The sequence below is a fragment of the Sinocyclocheilus grahami genome, unplaced genomic scaffold, assembly GCF_001515645.1.
Source record: "Sinocyclocheilus grahami isolate Dianchi unplaced genomic scaffold, SAMN03320097.WGS_v1.1 scaffold918.1, whole genome shotgun sequence".
Classification (NCBI taxonomy): Eukaryota; Metazoa; Chordata; class Actinopteri; order Cypriniformes; family Cyprinidae; genus Sinocyclocheilus; species Sinocyclocheilus grahami.
The window spans coordinates 146,796-166,642 of record NW_015506097.1 but is presented as its reverse complement, the minus strand read 5'-3'; the positions used below and the strand labels follow the sequence as shown (position 1 = coordinate 166,642).

Below are 19,847 nucleotides of genomic sequence, written 5' to 3'. Positions count from 1 at the left end.
TTTATTATTTTATATATATATATATATATATATATATATATATATATATATTTATTTATTTTTATTTTTTTTATTTTTTTTTAAATATGTCTACTGTTTTTTTTATTAGGTTTAAGTTTTTAGTTTTAGTTATTGTAGTGCTTTTTATATATAATTTTTATATTGTATTTTATTTCAGTTAATGTTGATTTAACGTTTTGGTTTCATTACAGGTAATGTTGATTTTTATTTTAATTAATGATTTTTTTCATGGTTCTGGTTTTGGTTTTAGTTAACCAATAATAACCCTGGTTATAAACAACGTTTTTTACCAGCTGTAATAAATTCATTTATTATAATCATTGAGACACCGATTAGAAGTGACAAAGATCCAGTGTTATTTTAGTATCATTTATTCATATTTTTAACTTTGCTTTTGTTCTGATATTCAAAGTTTTCGGTTTCATTTTAGGTGATGTTTTAGTAATTTTTTATGTGCTGTTGTATATTTAAAAACAAAAAATTCTGTCTAGCTTTAATTCATTTTTTAAATTCAGTTTTAGCTTTAGTCATTTTAGTATTTCAGCTTCAACTCATTTTATTTCAGTTAGTTGCCAAGGCAGCATTTCTAATTTTTAAGTTTAATATTTGTATCTAATATTTGTATTTTATTTCAGCTTTGTCAATTACTGAAAATGATTATTAATAGTTTTAGTTTACTAAAATGTTATAGTACTATAATCGAGAAAATATTTTTAAATATTTCTGTTAGGGTTGCAAAGGGGTGGAAAATCCCTGGAATATTCCAAAAAAAATCCTGGAAAGTTAAAAAAATTTCTGGAATATTTCCAAAATTTACTGGAAAGTTTTTTAGGTTTAGTTGTAGTTACTTCTAGAGCCTGACCGATATGGGTTTTTTTTTGGGCCGATACCGATATTAGGGAGTAAAAAAAGGCAGATATCGATATATCGGCCGATATTCTTTGTGCATATTATAGTACAGTACCAGTCAAAAATTTGGACACTTTCTCATTCGTGTGTCCAAACATTTGACTGGTACTATATATAGAATACAGTATATACATAAACAGAATATATATACATAAATCACTCAAATATGGTGATCAAACACTTATAATGATGTGACAAAGACGTGTAATGATGGAGGCAGGGCATTTAACAATTTAACAATAAACTTTATTCAAAATGAGTCTGACATCAGTGCACTGAACAGTAAAGTTGAAGTTTATTCAACTTTAATTCAATTAAATTCCATTCAACTTTATTCCATTTAAGTTTATTTCACTTTGGAACATTCGTTCATGGATTTGCGCTACTGTCTTCACACTCAGACAAAACTTACTAGAGAAGTGTGAAGTGTGACATAATATACCTCTGTAAATAAATATAAATTCACGTCTCGCGCACTTTAATGCCCTTTTAATGTAACGTGTACGTTCCCTTGGAACTGGAATCATGGCGGAATATCATGTGAAGTCCACTTCGCAGGGCATTTACGGTCGAATAAGACAATGCGTGAATGCTGCTGCCTGAACAAGAGACCTCCTTACTGAAGTCAAAGTGTTTGGCTGGTGTCACTATCTTGCGAACGCGCTGGCAGATCTCCACCAAATTCGGGGGATCCCTTCAGCTCGAGGAGCCCTCTCGAACGCCACCCTCCGTGCATCGGTAGCCGCCGCCCTCCGTGCATCGGTAGCCCGGGATCGCTAGATCGGTCGGAGTCGGACCGCGAATTTAACCGCCCGTAACTCCCGAACCCCGGGGGCTATCGACGCGTGTGGTCTCATTCGAAAGAGGGCCTCGAGACGTACACTCAATTCGCGTTCGAGAGGGTTCCTTGAGCTGAAGGGATCCCCCGAATTTGGTGCGAATCTGCCGCACTGTTACAGAGACTTAGAGACGCTGCACTTTGGCCGTTCAAAGTTTCAGTGGTTTTCCATAGACTTAAGCTTTAAAGCAAGTGTTATTTTAGTATCATTTATTCATATTTTTAACTTTGCTTTTGTTCTGATATTCAAAGTTTTCGGTTTCATTTTAGGTGATGTTTTAGTAATTTTTTATGTGCTGTTGTATATTTAAAAACAAAAAATTCTGTCTAGCTTTAATTCATTTTTTAAATTCAGTTTTAGCTTTAGTCATTTTAGTATTTCAGCTTCAACTCATTTTATTTCAGTTAGTTGCCAAGGCAGCATTTCTAATTTTTAAGTTTAATATTTGTATCTAATATTTGTATTTTATTTCAGCTTTGTCAATTACTGAAAATGATTATTAATAGTTTTAGTTTACTAAAATGTTATAGTACTATAATCGAGAAAATATTTTTTAATATTTCTGTTAGGGTTGCAAAGGGGTGGAAAATCCCTGGAATATTAAAAAAAAAATCCCTGGAAAGTTAAAAAAAATTCTGGAATATTTCCAAAATTTACTGGAAATTTTTTTAGGTTTAGTTGTAGTTACTTCTAGAGCCCGACCGATATGGGTTTTTTTTGGGCCGATACCGATATTAGGGAGTAAAAAAAGGCAGATATCGATTGAGCTGAAGGGATCCCCCGAATTTGGTGCGAATCTGCCGCACTGTTACAGAGACTTAGAGACGCTGCACTTTGGCCGTTCAAAGTTTCAGTGGTTTTCCATAGACTTAAGCTTTAAAGCATTTCATCCAGGTCACCAGTAGCAAACAATGGAGCGCGCTCTGCAGGACAAACTAAATAATTACACCATTTCAAGCATTTTATCTGCGTTATATGCTCTGCAAAAACAATTTTCATATCGGCAGCATTTTCGCCGATACCGATATATCGGCGACAGGCTCATATCGGCCGATAATATCGGCTAAAGATATATCGGTCGGGCTCTAGTTATTTCAGTACATCAGGTTAAACTAAATGAAAATGAGAAATGTTGCCTTGGAAACTTGCTGAAATAAAATAAGTTATTTTATTTTATTTTGGTTAACATTTTATTTCAAGTAACAGTTTATTATGGTTTTAGTTATATTTAACTATGATAACCCTGGTGTTCAATAATAACACATTTCTAGTCATGTTTTGCAGTGGCTGATTATAAATAAAAAATGTTCAAACAGGCAAAATGGTGAACTGAGTGACGATCAGGGATCGGGCAGCTCTCAGAGTCAACCTCGAACACGAGAGAAGCTGTTAGAGGAAAAACAGAGGATTCAGGTGAACAGAAATATATGATCATCACTGAAATATGAATAATGACTGCAGAACCTTCATATTAACTTGTCACTTGATGTTTAACCTGTAGAATATTTGACTACAGTACATAAGCACCAATAAGCCTTTGTTACATGAATGTTTAACATGCACAGATACAGATTTTCATCTAATGGTTATGGATCTAAACCCTTTAAATGGCAGAAATAATGTTATCCTTGCAGAAACAGGCTTTTGACTATCAGCATGAAATCTTGTTGCTTTTTCTGGCTTGAGACCATATGAGCGATCCGTTGTTGATTTTAGCTCAGTAATAGGTTAAGGGTTAAATATGGGTTGTGCTTCTTCAGAAGGAGATGTGTGGTCTTCAGCGGAGGCTGGAGGAGCTGCGGGAGCAGAGCAGAGCTGTGGAGGAGCAGCTGGAGCTGGAGGAGCCCGTCCTGAGAGCCTGCGATTCGACTCAGCTGCGGCTGATGGGTCGAGTGCTGGAGGACATGATCACCTCTGAACACCGGGCCCAGATCAGTGTGTCTCCACCCGTGGAGATCGTCAGGTGAGGACAAACAGAGCAGCAAAATGTGGAAAAATGTGAGGTCTCATATCTCATTTACACACATTCTAAAAAATGCTGGGTTAAATAGGGACAAACCCAGCAATTGGGTTGTTTTGACCCAGCGGTTGGGTTACTACCCAGAAGGTTGGGTTAAACATTTAACCAAACCGCTGGGTCAAAACCAGCCTAATTGCTGGGTTTGTCCCTATTTTACCCAGCACTGGGTTGTATTTAACCCAGCATTTTTCAGAGTGCACATTCAAACCTGCACGTCACTAATAGTCAAGACACAAGTAAGAGCATGATGCGTTTTTGAGACTGACGTGGTTCAGTTAAATCTTCTCTTCAGTGGATTTAGTTTTTGGAGGAGATTCAGGGAGACACTCTGTGAAAAACAAAGGTCATCTCTAGCGGCGATGAAAGGTCTGTCTCTGAGCAGAGAAATATTGAACTCTAGATTGCATGACTGTGTTTGGCCTCTCACAGATTGATTTTGATGCATATGTAGATTTATTGGAGGTACGGTGCAGATTGAGGTCATAACATTGAGCGCAGCTAAACAAACCCCGCTGAGAGATTGATTTATTTTCTCCTGCACTGAGGGCCGGTTTTAAAGCGAGTTTTGAGGAGAAGCAGCTGAGTCCACATGGATTCTCCATGCAATCCTCTCTCTTTTATTGTATTTTTACCCGGCCCTTCTGGAAATGAGAGACACTTTTCAGCACGGTTATGAATTTATATTGCTTTCAGGCTCCACAGAGTTAATGGTTTCAGATGCTGGTGTGGATGAATATCTGTGCGTAATGCTTAAGAAGAATCGCTCAAGGCTCTTGATGAGGAATAGCTGATATTTTAGAGATGTGTTACTGACATCTAATCCACTTATTAAACCTGTATATTACCAGCAGGAGGCGCTTTATCCATTTGTTTAATCACAGCAGTTATTTTAATATCATTGATATACTGTTATAGTTTCTGTTAATATTTTAATATTTTCTGTTTTCACTTTAATTTTAGTTCAAGTTTTTGTAATTTTGTTTTCATTATTTTTAGTAGTTTTTATTTTTTTTTAAATGTATATGAAATATTTAATTGTTATTAATTCGTTTTAGTACTTCAACTTAATCGAAATGAAAATGAGAAACTAGCTGATATAAAATAGTAAAAGTTTAACCTTTTAAATTATTATTTTTTTAAATTAAACTTAAACTTTTTAAATTTAAATATTTTAGTTAACGTTTCATTTCAAGTGATTAAAATATTTTATTTCAATATTTTATATTTATTTTATTAATTTGTTATTTCATTTTTTTTATTTAGTTGTAATAATAACCCTGAATCACAGTATATATTGCATCGATATTGCTTGCTAACCTGTATTTATTAGTAGTGTTTGCTAAGTCAAGCATCATTATTACTATACCTCAAATTTGGCATTATTTTTTAATGTACAATTTATGACTTTACTGTTCAAATCTCATTTTCAGCATCACTGATATTTATAATTGACTTTTATTTCCAGACTTCAGGAGCAAGAACGAGCGCTGAGTTTATCTGTCAAAGAGGCAACGGCTAAAGTAAGTCCGCATTTCAATCACATATTAATCTTCTGTTCTTTCCGGTTAAGATTCTCTTAGCAAAAAAAATTGATTAAACTAAATAAATGAGTCAAGTGCATGTTGTATTTAAAATTTTCTTTTATTTTTTTTATTTTCTTTTAAGATTAATTTCTTAAAAAGGTTTATGTGGCAAAAATGTTTGTTGTATTAAAGATTTTTATTTGATTTTATTAAGATTCTCTTAACAAATAAGTTTGTGGCGCAAATGTATGTTGTATTTAATTTTATGATAATCTCTTAAAAAAAAGTTTGTGGCAAAAACTGTTTGTTGTATTAAAGATTTTTATTTTAGCCAGTGTACTAACCAGTCAATATTAAATCTTATTAAATATAATTTCACCTTCAGACTGAACAATCCTGTTATTGCTTTAAATATTATTGCTGTTATGTCTAAGTTGGGTGAGATGTGTCTAGTTTCATTCACAACCTCATAATGCCAGATTTATGTACTTGTTTTAAGCATAAGCCTAATTAAATTTAAACCATAAGTGAAAGTGCAAATGATACAAGACAATTCTCTGAGATCTCAAAATCTCAGGTAAATGTATGCCGTTTCTTGTTTTTTACTGTAAAGCAAGAAAAAAGATGCTGATCTGGAAGTGTATAATGGAATAACATACTATTATGCTACTCACACTATTATACGCTGTTGGAGATACTGTATCCCACAATGCAATGCACTCAACTTTCCAGTCTTTCTTTTCCATTTCCAGTTTGATTAATGAACCGTAAATGATCTTAGACATTATTTTTAACTACTAATTTGATTATACTGGCCAAAATTATTTTTGATTTAATAAAATTCAACTAAAAATGGGAAATATCCATTCTGATAACTGGGCATGCAACATAATAAGGTCATATGACAACAATGTAGCATTCTAACATTTACAAACATCAATCATTGTGTAATTTGTAAAAAATTTTTCTGGAAAATAAGTCACACCAGGTCAAAATTGCATTGTTGAGGGGAAAAAACGCATACATAACGCATCAGTATATAAGTCACATTTTATTGTTATCTTGAGAATAGACTAAAAGTAAAAACTTAAAAACGTCTTCGTTACTTGAAATAAAATAAATGTTAACGGAAATAAAATAAAATATAAAAAACGTATTATTTCAACTAGTTTCCAAGGCAACATTTCTCATTTTCATTAATTTAACTTTATGTACTAAAATACTAAAACGGAAAGAAAAATGAATACAAACTATACAGACATATTAAAAACAATGAAACTAATAAACAAGGGTGTAGAATTTAATAGAGACGCTATGACATGTCCCTACCAATATCCAGCGACTACTAAATTGTCCCTAGCAATAATTTTGATCAGACAATTAAATATATGTGCATGTAACCACTGTTGTTGTCATTTCGGCCGCATCTGAAATAGGTCATATCATTGATATTACCCGAGAAGTTAAAGAAAGTACACTAGAAAACTGCGCACATTTAATAGATGTGTGGAGTAAGAACAGATAAGAGAGCAGAAGTGTTCACAGGGAGATGCCTTGACCTGACTGTACATGTACAGATCCATTCAGAATGACTAAACCACTGACCACCATATAATCTAAAACACCTTCAGCCAGCATTCATTATAAAACACTCGTGCTTTTAAGCCAAATACTCCCAGTGGGACAGTTTGTACTCAGTTATATTTCATTTAAGGCAATGGTTCTCAGTTGAAGAGCCCAGATGTGGTTCGTAATGCTAAATGCAAAGCTAAAAATAAGTAAAGTGCAAATAATAAAGTGCAACTTCCTGTAGCAATTAATCATGCATAGTTAGAATAACAAAATAAATAGCTTTTGAAAAAGGGAAAGAAAGCATTTATTTTGTTATTGACATAAAGAGATTTTAGTTAACTTTGTTATTTTAGCAAAAATCAATGTGACTTGTCTCTGGCCATATTAGCCAGAGACAGACGTCAGCAGACGTCAGAACAGATTGCATCATGTTCTCATTCTTAACAAAAACCGTGAACAAAACGAAGCAAAATAATAGATATATGACCCAGACTAAATTACGTATGGGTTCACATTGTTTTCTGCAATGAATTATTGCCTGTGAGGGGCACAAAACCATAAAATTATTTAATTATGTTTAAAAATAAAGGTGCTTCACGATGCCATAGAAGAACCTTTTTGTCTAAATGGTTCCATAAAGAACCTTTAACATCTGAAGAACCTTTCTGTTTCACAAAAGGTTCTTTGTGATGAAAAAAGGTTCTTCAGATTACAAACAGGTAAGAAAGAGATAGTTCTTTAAAGAACCTTTGACCGAATGGTTCTTTGTGGAACCAAAAATGGTTCTTCTATGGCATCGCTGTGAAGAACCTTTTGAAGCACCTTTATTTTTAAGAGTATACTCAACCCTTCCTTGTTCCTTAAGTATCAACTTTGTCTCAGATATTTCTCCTTAAAAAATCCTTTTGAGAGATGGAAATAGAAACAATTGAAAAAGTTAATACATACTCACAGCAAGACATCTTACCATATTTTCCAGAAAAAAAGTTGCTCCTGACTATAAGTCACACCAGGTCAAAATTGCATTGTTGAGGGGAAAAAACGCATACATAACGCATCAGTATATAAGTCACATTTTATTGTTATCTTGAGAATAGACTAAAAGTAAAAACTTAAAAACGTCTTCGTTACTTGAAATAAAATAAATGTTAACGGAAATAAAATAAAATATAAAAAACGTATTATTTCAACTAGTTTCCAAGGCAACATTTCTCATTTTCATTAATTTAACTTTATGTACTAAAATACTAAAACGGAAAGAAAAATGAATACAAACTATACAGACATATTAAAAACAATGAAACTAATAAACAAGGGTGTAGAATTTAATAGAGACGCTATGACATGTCCCTACCAATATCCAGCGACTACTAAATTGTCCCTAGCAATAATTTTGATCAGACAATTAAATATATGTGCATGTAACCACTGTTGTTGTCATTTCGGCCGCATCTGAAATAGGTCATATCATTGATATTACCCGAGAAGTTAAAGAAAGTACACTAGAAAACTGCGCACATTTAATAGATGTGTGGAGTAAGAACAGATAAGAGAGCAGAAGTGTTCACAGGGAGATGCCTTGACCTGACTGTACATGTACAGATCCATTCAGAATGACTAAACCACTGACCACCATATAATCTAAAACACCTTCAGCCAGCATTCATTATAAAACACTCGTGCTTTTAAGCCAAATACACTCTGGACGTGAGTCTCCAGTTCCTGTTGCAGTGCATTGTGGTGTGTGTGTTAGTCAGCATGTGTCGCTCTCCCACGACAGTCAGAGACACAGTGAGCTGCTTTCCTCCTGTGAGCAGCATGGGAAACAGTCATTTATCTGTGTGTGTGTGTGTGTGTGTGTGAGAGCTGGTGTTTGGGATCGCTGTGTGTTTTCACCGCGGGTGGAGCTGAGAGGAGATGAGCTGCCTGAAAAATGGCACAGTGTGACTTTGCCCTCTGATGCACCATTATCTGATGGCAGAGCCGGCTGCAGTGCACAACCGCCTTCACATCGGGAGGGCCAGTGTGTCGTCTGCTGTGGCATCTGGCCTAAAATTACTGGCTTCCAGAATGCTCAGTTTTATTTTATTTTATTTTATTTTATTTTATTTTATTTTATTTTATTTTATTTTATTTTATTTTATTTTATTTTATTTTATTTTATTTTATTTTATTTTATTTTATTTTATTTTATTTTATTTTATTTTATTTTATTTTATTTTATTTTATTTTATTTTATTTTATTTTATTTTATTTTATTTTATTTTATTTTATTTTATTTTATTTTATTTTATTTTATTTTATTTTATTTTATTTTATTTTATTTTAAATTTAATTTTAATTTTAATTTAATTTAATTTTTTAAAAGAAATTCTATTTTATTTTTAAGATTTTCTTTAAAAAAGTTTGTGGCACAAATGTCGTATTTAAGATTATTTTATTTATTTTTTGATATTCTCTTAACAAAAAAAGTCTATGTGGCACAAATGTACATTGTATTTAAGATTTTTATTTTATTTTAAAGATTTTCTTAAAAAGAAAACCTATTTTATTTTATTTGTACGATTTTCTTTAAAAAGTTTGTGGCACAAATGTATGTCATATTTAAGATTTTTATTTTATTTATTTTTAATATTCTCTTAACAAAAAAGTCTATGTGGCACAAATGTACATTGTATTTAAGATTTTTATTTTATTTTATGTAAGATATTGTCTTAACATTTATGTGGAACAAATGTATGTTGTATTTAAGAATTGTATTTTATTTTATTTTGAAGGTTCTCTTAAAAAGTTTGTGGCACAAATTTATCTTGTATGTAAGATTTTTCTGTTACTGTATTATTTTATGTAAGATATTCTCTTTAAAAAGTTTGTGGCACAAATGTTTGTTGAATTTATTTTTTGTTTTCTTTCCTTTTTTTTCCTTTCTGTAAGATATTATCTTAAAAATGTTTATGTGGCACAAATGTATGTTGTATTTAAGATTTTTATTTTATTTTATTTACAATATTCTATAACAAAACACGTTTGTGGCACAAATGTAATATGTATTTACGTGTTTTTATTTTATATAAGTTATTCTCTTTAAAAAATATTTTTATTTTATTTGAGCTATAATAAATTTATATTTTATTTTCGATATTATTTTCATGTTATTTAAGAGTCTAAAACCTCTATGTAACTTCTACGTGCCCTTAGTCTTTTTTTAGATTTAGTTTTCTACATGAATAAACATCTAAATATTAACAGCTGTCGTGCATTAGCATTCAGTATTCAGGTCTCAATCTGAAGATGAGAGATGATGTGAAATGTGATGACCTAATGATGGAGGAAATGAAAAATATCACATTTAGTTTATTTGAACTCACTTTAACCTCAGTAAGTTGAGTGACTGCTCTTTTCCTCCAGGTTTATAATCTCTGTTTCTCGTGGTTCAGGTGGTGATGGGTCAGAGACTGGGCTCTAGTCTGCGCCGGAAGGTCAGCGAGAGTGAAGCACAGCTGCTGGCCCTTCATGAGGCGAAGCTCGTGGCCATCTCAGGTACCTCTGCGCTCTTTCTGTGCTCATCTGAACCCGTCGCCTCCTGCGGCTGTTTCAAATGTCACTGTCACTTTGTGCTCGACAGCACTAGCCAATACAGACTGACAGGCTCAAAGAGTACAGCCTTCCTCCACTGGGATGCTTAAGTACTGCCTACACACTACACTCTTAAAAATAAAGGTGCTTCACGATGCCATAGAAGAACCTTTTTGTCTAAATGGTTCCATAAAGAACCTTTAACATCTGAAGAACCTTTCTGTTTCACAAAAGCTTCTTTGGGGCAAAAGAAGATTCTTCAGATTATAAAAAGGTAAGAAAGAGATGGTTCTTTAAAGAACCTTTGACTGAATGCTTCTTTGTGGAACCAAAAATGGTTCTTCTATGGCATCGCTTGAGGAACCTTTTGAAGCACCTTTATTTTTAAGAGTGTAGCGTTCAGTAAGAATGCTTAATATTTTTTAAAAGAAGTCTCTTCTGCTCACCAAGGCTGCATTTATTTGATGATAAATTTAGTAAAATTGTGAAATATTATTACAATTCAAAATAGCTGTATTTTATTTAAATATCTGTTCAAATTTAATTTATTTCTGTGTTCAAAGCTGATTTTCAGCATCTGAAGATGAGAGATGATGTGAAATGTGATGACCTAATGATGGAGGAAATGAAAAATGTCACATTTAGTTTATTTGAACTCACTTTAACCTCAGTAAGTTGAGTGACTGCTCTTTTCCTCCAGGTTTATAATCTCTGTTTCTCGTGGTTCAGGTGGTGATGGGTCAGAGACTGGGCTCTAGTCTGCGCCGGAAGGTCAGCGAGAGTGAAGCACAGCTGCTGGCCCTTCATGAGGCGAAGCTCGTGGCCATCTCAGGTACCTCTGCGCTCTTTCTGTGCTCATCTGAACCCGTCGCCTCCTGCGGCTGTTTCAAATGTCACTGTCACTTTGTGCTCGACAGCACTAGCCAATACAGACTGACAGGCTCAAAGAGTACAGCCTTCCTCCACTGGGATGCTTAAGTACTGCCTACACACTACACTCTTAAAAATAAAGGTGCTTCACGATGCCATAGAAGAACCTTTTTGTCTAAATGGTTCCATAAAGAACCTTTAACATCTGAAGAACCTTTCTGTTTCACAAAAGCTTCTTTGGGGCAAAAGAAGATTCTTCAGATTATAAAAAGGTAAGAAAGAGATGGTTCTTTAAAGAACCTTTGACTGAATGCTTCTTTGTGGAACCAAAAATGGTTCTTCTATGGCATCGCTTGAAGAACCTTTTGAAGCACCTTTATTTTTAAGAGTGTAGCGTTCAGTAAGAAGCTTAATATTTTTTAAAAAGAAGTCTCTTCTGCTCACCAAGGCTGCATTTATTTGATGATAAATTTAGTAAAATTGTGAAATATTATTACAATTCAAAATAGCTGTATTTTATTTAAATATCTGTTCAAATGTAATTTATTTCTGTGTTCAAAGCTGATTTTCAGCATCATTACTCCAGTCTTCAGTGTCACATGATCCTTCAGAAATCATTCTAATATGCTGATTTGCTGCTCAAGACACATTTCTGATTATTATCAATGTTGAAAACAGCTGTGCTGCTTAATATTGTTTTTTTTTGTTTTTTTGAATCTGTGGTACTTTTTATCATATTATCAATGTTGAAAACTATGGAGGCTTATTTCTACAACGGAATAAAAAAAAAAGGTTTTATCTCACTATTCTGACTTGTGAGATATAAACTCGGAATTCTGAAAAAAACAAAAACCTTTTTTTTTATTCTATTTTATTTATTTTATTTTAGGTTCTCTTAACAAAAAGTTTATCTGGCACTAATGTATTTAAGATTTTTTATGTTAGTTTAGTTTATTATTTCATTTAAAGTTCTCTTAAAAAGTTGTAGTTATCTGTTTTATTATTTTGAAAGTCAGAATGATGAGATAAAAAGTAAGTTACCTTTTTATTTTTTTATTCTGTGCTTGTGCTGCTTAATGTTTTTTTGCGGAAACCGTGATACGTTTTATTTTTCAGGATTCTCTGATGAACAGAAAGTTCAAAAGAACAGCATTTATTTGAAATAGAAATCTTTTGTAACATAATGTTTACTGTCACTTTTAATCAATTTAATGCATCCTTGCTGAATGAAAAAATTAATTTTTCCAAAAAAAATCCTACTAACCCCAACGTTTTGAACACTAGTATACATTTATTTCGTAATTAATCATGTTTACTAAGTCAAGCATCACTATAACTATTACATACTGTATACTTCCCCAAACCCTAAGTATTAATCTTTTGCATACAACTCCAAATAGCACTTAGAAATACTTAGCTACAACCTAGCAACTGTATAGCAACACCCTGGCAACCACCTAACAGCTTGAAAATAAAAAAATGTAGTAAAGATTTGACGGTGTCTCTTTTAAATCTCAGACTGCTCAGAATTCTTAAATTGCATGATATCTGTATTATTTAGTATGCGAGTTTTTTAGTATGTCAAATCATAGTATGCTGAAAACAGTATGCAGTATAAAGAGTTCTATTATTTCTGGTGGCTTTCTGAAGCTTTAATGTTTCAGCGAATAGTTTTGCTGTTTTTCATCTAATATTCTGCTTCTGTGTTTGGTTCTCGCCGCAGGAAATGACTTCAGCAGCGCGAAGGAACTGAAGGCAGAAATCAGGAGCGCGTACGGCGAGAGAGATCGTCTGGAGGGGCTGAAGAGGAAGCTGCAGGCACTGAGCGCAGGAAGTGGACGGGATCTGAGCCGCGTGAAGGAGCAACACAACCAGATCAAACTGGAGCTGCAGGAGAGAGAAGCCCAGTACGGTGAGTAACACGCAGCACAGACGTCCGGCATTAATTAAGACCACTTTATTTCTGCTGACACAGGGGGGAACCATTTCTTCATGGAGATCCAGAGACGTCTCAGCTGGAAATGCAGATGCTTTCTCTAGTTTTCTAGGTTTCAGTATTGATTTCTATAGAGAGGACATCTCTGTTCCTCACATCTGCTGTCAGTGTCTCTCTGAATCGTGCTTTCAGGCAAATAACACTATAAATTGTCCCTTGATAGTGAATCCTTATTGTATAAGTATAATATGCAGCAGCTCTATTATTATTGATTATGTTGAATTATATATTAATATATTATATTAAAAATATGTTTGTAATATATGCATAATATTTTAATATGTGCATAAAGAGAATGAAGAAATATAATATAATATATATTAAAAAAACTTTTTTCGGAGCAATTTGTGCAATTTTATGCAATTAAACATTTTTACAAAAGCGTGTTAATGTAATACATTAATTAAAATCATCCTATCCAGACACACACTTTATTTAAAATCAGCGTGAATTAAATTCAGTGTACAAATATTATTATAATGTATGAATACTTCGGAATTATTAATTTAGCTTTTTGATTTAAATAATGTTAGTTATTCTGCAGAAGGCTTTTTTTAAATAAATTTTTTTACTTTTATCACATTAATGAAAATCATCCTATCCAGATACATGATTTATTATTTATTTATTTATTTTTAAATCAACGAATTCAATTCAATTCTGCTATAATGTATGAATACTTCAGAATTTATTTATTTATATTTTTCTGGGAGTTTATATCTTGCAGTTCTGACTTTCTCTCACAGAAATGCGAGTTTATGTCTTGAAATTCAATTGATTTTTTCCAAAATTCTATTTGATTTAATGCCATCTCAGCATCTGGGGCTATTTTCATGGCAAAAACTCAATTACAAATAATGCAAATATCACATAAATACAACCATACAATTCTAAGAAGAAAAGTCTGAAAAAGGTCAGAATTGTGAGATAAAAAGTATACTTTTATAAACTTTTAAATTTAAAAAAAGTGTATTTTTTTTTATAAAAATGATATATTAATATTTTTATTCAGTGGCAGAAATACGTTTCCGTATGTTAGAGACATCGATTAACATACACTGATCATCTCTGGATGTGGTACAGTGATGGTAAATGAAAATAACATGGCACCACCATAGCAAGTTGAACAAATGTGTGCAAATATTCAAATCCTTTTGCCAAGTCAAAAACAAATCTTCACCGCAAGTTAGCATTTCTTACGAATCACGGTTTGGTCCCTGAAGTTTGAGCTTTTTCCGCTCCATTTAGTATTTGTTTTCTGAGGGTGAGATCATGATAACAGCTCTTTGTTTCTGCACAAGCATTTTAAAAATACCATTTAATATGAGTAAATACATTCTTAATTATGCAAGCACAAACCCAACAGCAAACTAAAACCCCCACGTGACAAGTGATGCACGCAAACCCTTTTCCTTATGCCCGAAACAGTGATTTGATGGCAGTTATGTGGCAAATACATGTGTCAGCATGTTATTACACGAGTGGGAAGACAGGCTAATAAGAGCCTATAGCAGGAGCAGCCCGTTCATGTCAAAGATCTTTTGTGTTCTGTATCATATTCGCCCGCTTTGCATATTTAGCATCAACGCTCAGGCTATCATTAGCTCACAATCTCTCATCCCGACACAAAGACGCAGACCAGCCAAACTCTTTGTTGAGCAAAATGTGTGTGTGTCAAATTAAGCAGACGAGTGTAATCCCTCTAACGGCTGGCCTGATTCCCGTTGGCTGTCAGCTGCCGTCTCCTCCTGTCGTTGGACGTGTAGGGAACCGAATAAATGACAGACCATCTCCCGCAATCTCCATCCTGCATATCCTCACGGGACGCCAGAGCCAAGCGGAGAAGGTTTTAATGTGCATCTGGTTATTATCGCCAACAGGTCAGATGATACCAGACCTGTGAATTCTTCTTAATGTGCATGTAGTTATTATCGGCAACTAGTCAGATGATACCAGACCAGTTCATTTACACCAGTGACATGAGCCAGACATTTCGACATCCTTTCAGTTTGTAAGCATTAAACACCGGGTGAATTTCACAAAACATGTCAACAGCATGTCTAGATCATATTGCACCTCAGAGACAAAAAGAAAAAAAGAAGAAATTATAATTTGCATGAAGAAAATGAAGCCTATTGTATGATAATTCATATTTGTGAACATAAAATTAAATAAATTAATAGATTCTGAAGTATGCATTATGACCGTATTTGTACAATTAATTTAATTCATGCTTATTTATAAAAAAAAAATTGTGTGTCTGCATAGAATGGTTTTAATTCATGAAAAAGAAGAAATTATATTTTGCATGAAGAAAAGTATGCCTATTGTATGATAATTAACATTATTGAATATACAATTAAATAAATAGATTCTGAAGTATACATTATGGCAGTATTTGTACAATTAAATTCATGCTTATTTTAAATAAAAAAATGTGTGTGCATAGGATGGTTTTCATTCATGTAAAAAAGATGAAGTCATATTTTGCATGAAGAAATTGTATGTACTATTGTATTAATATTAGTTAATATAAAACAAACAAACAAATAAATACATGTTTATTTATACAATAAGTATTGGTCCATTATGACAGTATTCTTACACTGAATTAAAGTGCCTCTATTATGGATTTTTGAAAATGACATTTCATGCAGTGTGTAATGCAGCTGTATGTGAATGTAAACAGTCTGCAAAGTTGTAAAGCTGAAAGTGCATCATAAATAAAGTTATTTTGTCTCAAAAGAAAGAATCGACTCTGAACCGCTGAACCGAGTCGTTCCTTTTCTGACATGCGCTGTGCGCAGTAGACCAATCACAACAGGGTCATCGGACCAATCAGAGCAGAGTAACATTATGCAAAGGAGGAGTTTGGAAAGATGAATCTTCGAATGAATCATTTGAGAGTCGTTGAGAAATAACGTAAAATTAAATGCATATTATAAGAAAATGAAAGTGTTTTTTGACCTTGCATGCATGTAAACCTGTTGGGGACTCACAGAACCAAATTATGAACCTTTCAAATAGCATAATAGGGGCACTTTAATTGTGAGCCTGGCGCACAAAAGCAGTGTTAAGTCGCTGGGGGATATTTGTAGCAATAGCCAACAATACATTGTATGGGTCAAAATTATACATTTTTCTTTTATGCCAAAAATCATTAGGATATTAAGTAAAGATCATGTTCCATGAAGATATTTTGTAAATTTCTTACCGTAAATATATCAAAACTTGTCATATGCATGGCTAAAAACTTCATTTGAACAACTTTAAAGATGAATTTCTCAATATTTAGATTTTTTTGCGCCCTCAGATTCCAGATTTTCAAATAGTTGTATCTCAGCCAAATATTGTCAGATCCTAACAAACCATACATCAATGGAAAACTATTCAGCTTTCATGTGATGTATAAATCTCAATTTTGGAAAATTTAGCCTTATGACTGGTTTTGTGGTCCAGGGTCACAATTTATACCGATTTTCAATCAAAAAAATTGTGTCTAGATAGAATGATTTTCATTAATGTTAAAAATGAAGCCTCTTGCAGGATCATTCATATTATCGAATATAAAATACATAAAATCGCATTTCTGAGAAAAAGTCAGAATTGCAGATATACACTTGAGGAAAAAAAATTGTGAAATATAAACTCAGGGAAAAAAGTCTGAATTGTGAGATAAAAAGTCACAATTACCTTCTGAATATTTTTTTTCCGTGGCGGAAATAAACTTCCATACTAACATGAGCTGGCTGCTTGTGTAAAATGCTTAGACTAGTCTTACAAGTTAGTTATCTATCTATATATCTGGGGGATATTTGTAGCAATAGCCAAAAATACATTGCATGGGTCAGAATTATAGATTTTTCTTTTATGCCAAAAATCATTAGGATATTAAGTAAAGATCATGTTCCATGAAGATATTTAGTAAATTTCCTACCGTAAATATATCAAAACTTAATTTTTGATTAGTAATATGCATTGCTAAGAACTTCATTTGAACAACTTTACTGAGCCGCGTGAAGGAGCAACACAACCAGATCAAACTGGAGCTGCAGGAGAGAGAAGCCCAGTACGGTGAGTAACACGCAGCACAGACGTCCGGCATTAATTAAGACCACTTTATTTCTGCTGACACAGGGGGGAACCATTTCTTCATGGAGATCCAGAGACGTCTCAGCTGGAAATGCAGATGCTTTCTCTAGTTTTCTAGGTTTCAGTATTGATTTCTATAGAGAGGACATCTCTGTTCCTCACATCTGCTGTCAGTGTCTCTCTGAATCGTGCTTTCAGGCAAATAACACTATAAATTGTCCCTTGATAGTGAATCCTTATTGTATAAGTATAATATGCAGCAGCTCTATTATTATTGATTATGTTGAATTATATATTAATATATTATATTAAAAATATGTTTGTAATATATGCATAATATTTTAATATGTGCATAAAGAGAATGAAGAAATATAATATAATATATATTAAAAAAACTTTTTTCGGAGCAATTTGTGCAATTTTATGCAATTAAACATTTTTACAAAAGCGTGCAGTTCTGACTTTCTCTCACAGAAATGCGAGTTTATGTCTTGAAATTCAATTGATTTTTTCCAAAATTCTATTTGATTTAATGCCATCTCAGCATCTGGGGCTATTTTCATGGCAAAAACTCAATTACAAATAATGCAAATATCACATAAATACAACCATACAATTCTAAGAAGAAAAGTCTGAAAAAGGTCAGAATTGTGAGATAAAAAGTATACTTTTATAAACTTTTAAATTTAAAAAAAGTGTATTTTTTTTTATAAAAATGATATATTAATATTTTTATTCAGTGGCAGAAATACGTTTCCGTATGTTAGAGACATCGATTAACATACACTGATCATCTCTGGATGTGGTACAGTGATGGTAAATGAAAATAACATGGCACCACCATAGCAAGTTGAACAAATGTGTGCAAATATTCAAATCCTTTTGCCAAGTCAAAAACAAATCTTCACCGCAAGTTAGCATTTCTTACGAATCACGGTTTGGTCCCTGAAGTTTGAGCTTTTTCCGCTCCATTTAGTATTTGTTTTCTGAGGGTGAGATCATGATAACAGCTCTTTGTTTCTGCACAAGCATTTTAAAAATACCATTTAATATGAGTAAATACATTCTTAATTATGCAAGCACAAACCCAACAGCAAACTAAAACCCCCACGTGACAAGTGATGCACGCAAACCCTTTTCCTTATGCCCGAAACAGTGATTTGATGGCAGTTATGTGGCAAATACATGTGTCAGCATGTTATTACACGAGTGGGAAGACAGGCTAATAAGAGCCTATAGCAGGAGCAGCCCGTTCATGTCAAAGATCTTTTGTGTTCTGTATCATATTCGCCCGCTTTGCATATTTAGCATCAACGCTCAGGCTATCATTAGCTCACAATCTCTCATCCCGACACAAAGACGCAGACCAGCCAAACTCTTTGTTGAGCAAAATGTGTGTGTGTCAAATTAAGCAGACGAGTGTAATCCCTCTAACGGCTGGCCTGATTCCCGTTGGCTGTCAGCTGCCGTCTCCTCCTGTCGTTGGACGTGTAGGGAACCGAATAAATGACAGACCATCTCCCGCAATCTCCATCCTGCATATCCTCACGGGACGCCAGAGCCAAGCGGAGAAGGTTTTAATGTGCATCTGGTTATTATCGCCAACAGGTCAGATGATACCAGACCTGTGAATTCTTCTTAATGTGCATGTAGTTATTATCGGCAACTAGTCAGATGATACCAGACCAGTTCATTTACACCAGTGACATGAGCCAGACATTTCGACATCCTTTCAGTTTGTAAGCATTAAACACCGGGTGAATTTCACAAAACATGTCAACAGCATGTCTAGATCATATTGCACCTCAGAGACAAAAAGAAAAAAAGAAGAAATTATAATTTGCATGAAGAAAATGAAGCCTATTGTATGATAATTCATATTTGTGAACATAAAATTAAATAAATTAATAGATTCTGAAGTATGCATTATGACCGTATTTGTACAATTAATTTAATTCATGCTTATTTATAAAAAAAAAATTGTGTGTCTGCATAGAATGGTTTTAATTCATGAAAAAGAAGAAATTATATTTTGCATGAAGAAAAGTATGCCTATTGTATGATAATTAACATTATTGAATATACAATTAAATAAATAGATTCTGAAGTATACATTATGGCAGTATTTGTACAATTAAATTCATGCTTATTTTAAATAAAAAAATGTGTGTGCATAGGATGGTTTTCATTCATGTAAAAAAGATGAAGTCATATTTTGCATGAAGAAATTGTATGTACTATTGTATTAATATTAGTTAATATAAAACAAACAAACAAATAAATACATGTTTATTTATACAATAAGTATTGGTCCATTATGACAGTATTCTTACACTGAATTAAAGTGCCTCTATTATGGATTTTTGAAAATGACATTTCATGCAGTGTGTAATGCAGCTGTATGTGAATGTAAACAGTCTGCAAAGTTG

General features: G+C 33.1%; 1 protein-coding gene across 1 annotated transcript in view; it reads left to right on the top strand.

The window, feature by feature from the left end:
• The window catches only part of LOC107564234 (disrupted in schizophrenia 1 protein-like), a 68,006-nt gene that overhangs the window by 17,621 nt on the left and 30,538 nt on the right, over positions 1–19,847 (top strand). The window contains exons 5-9 of the mRNA XM_016249249.1: positions 3,086–3,182; positions 3,530–3,732; positions 5,255–5,309; positions 10,322–10,424; positions 13,054–13,242. Of these exons, the coding sequence (XP_016104735.1) occupies positions 3,086–3,182; positions 3,530–3,732; positions 5,255–5,309; positions 10,322–10,424; positions 13,054–13,242 (647 nt within the window). The remainder of the gene's footprint in view (positions 1–3,085; positions 3,183–3,529; positions 3,733–5,254; positions 5,310–10,321; positions 10,425–13,053; positions 13,243–19,847) is intronic.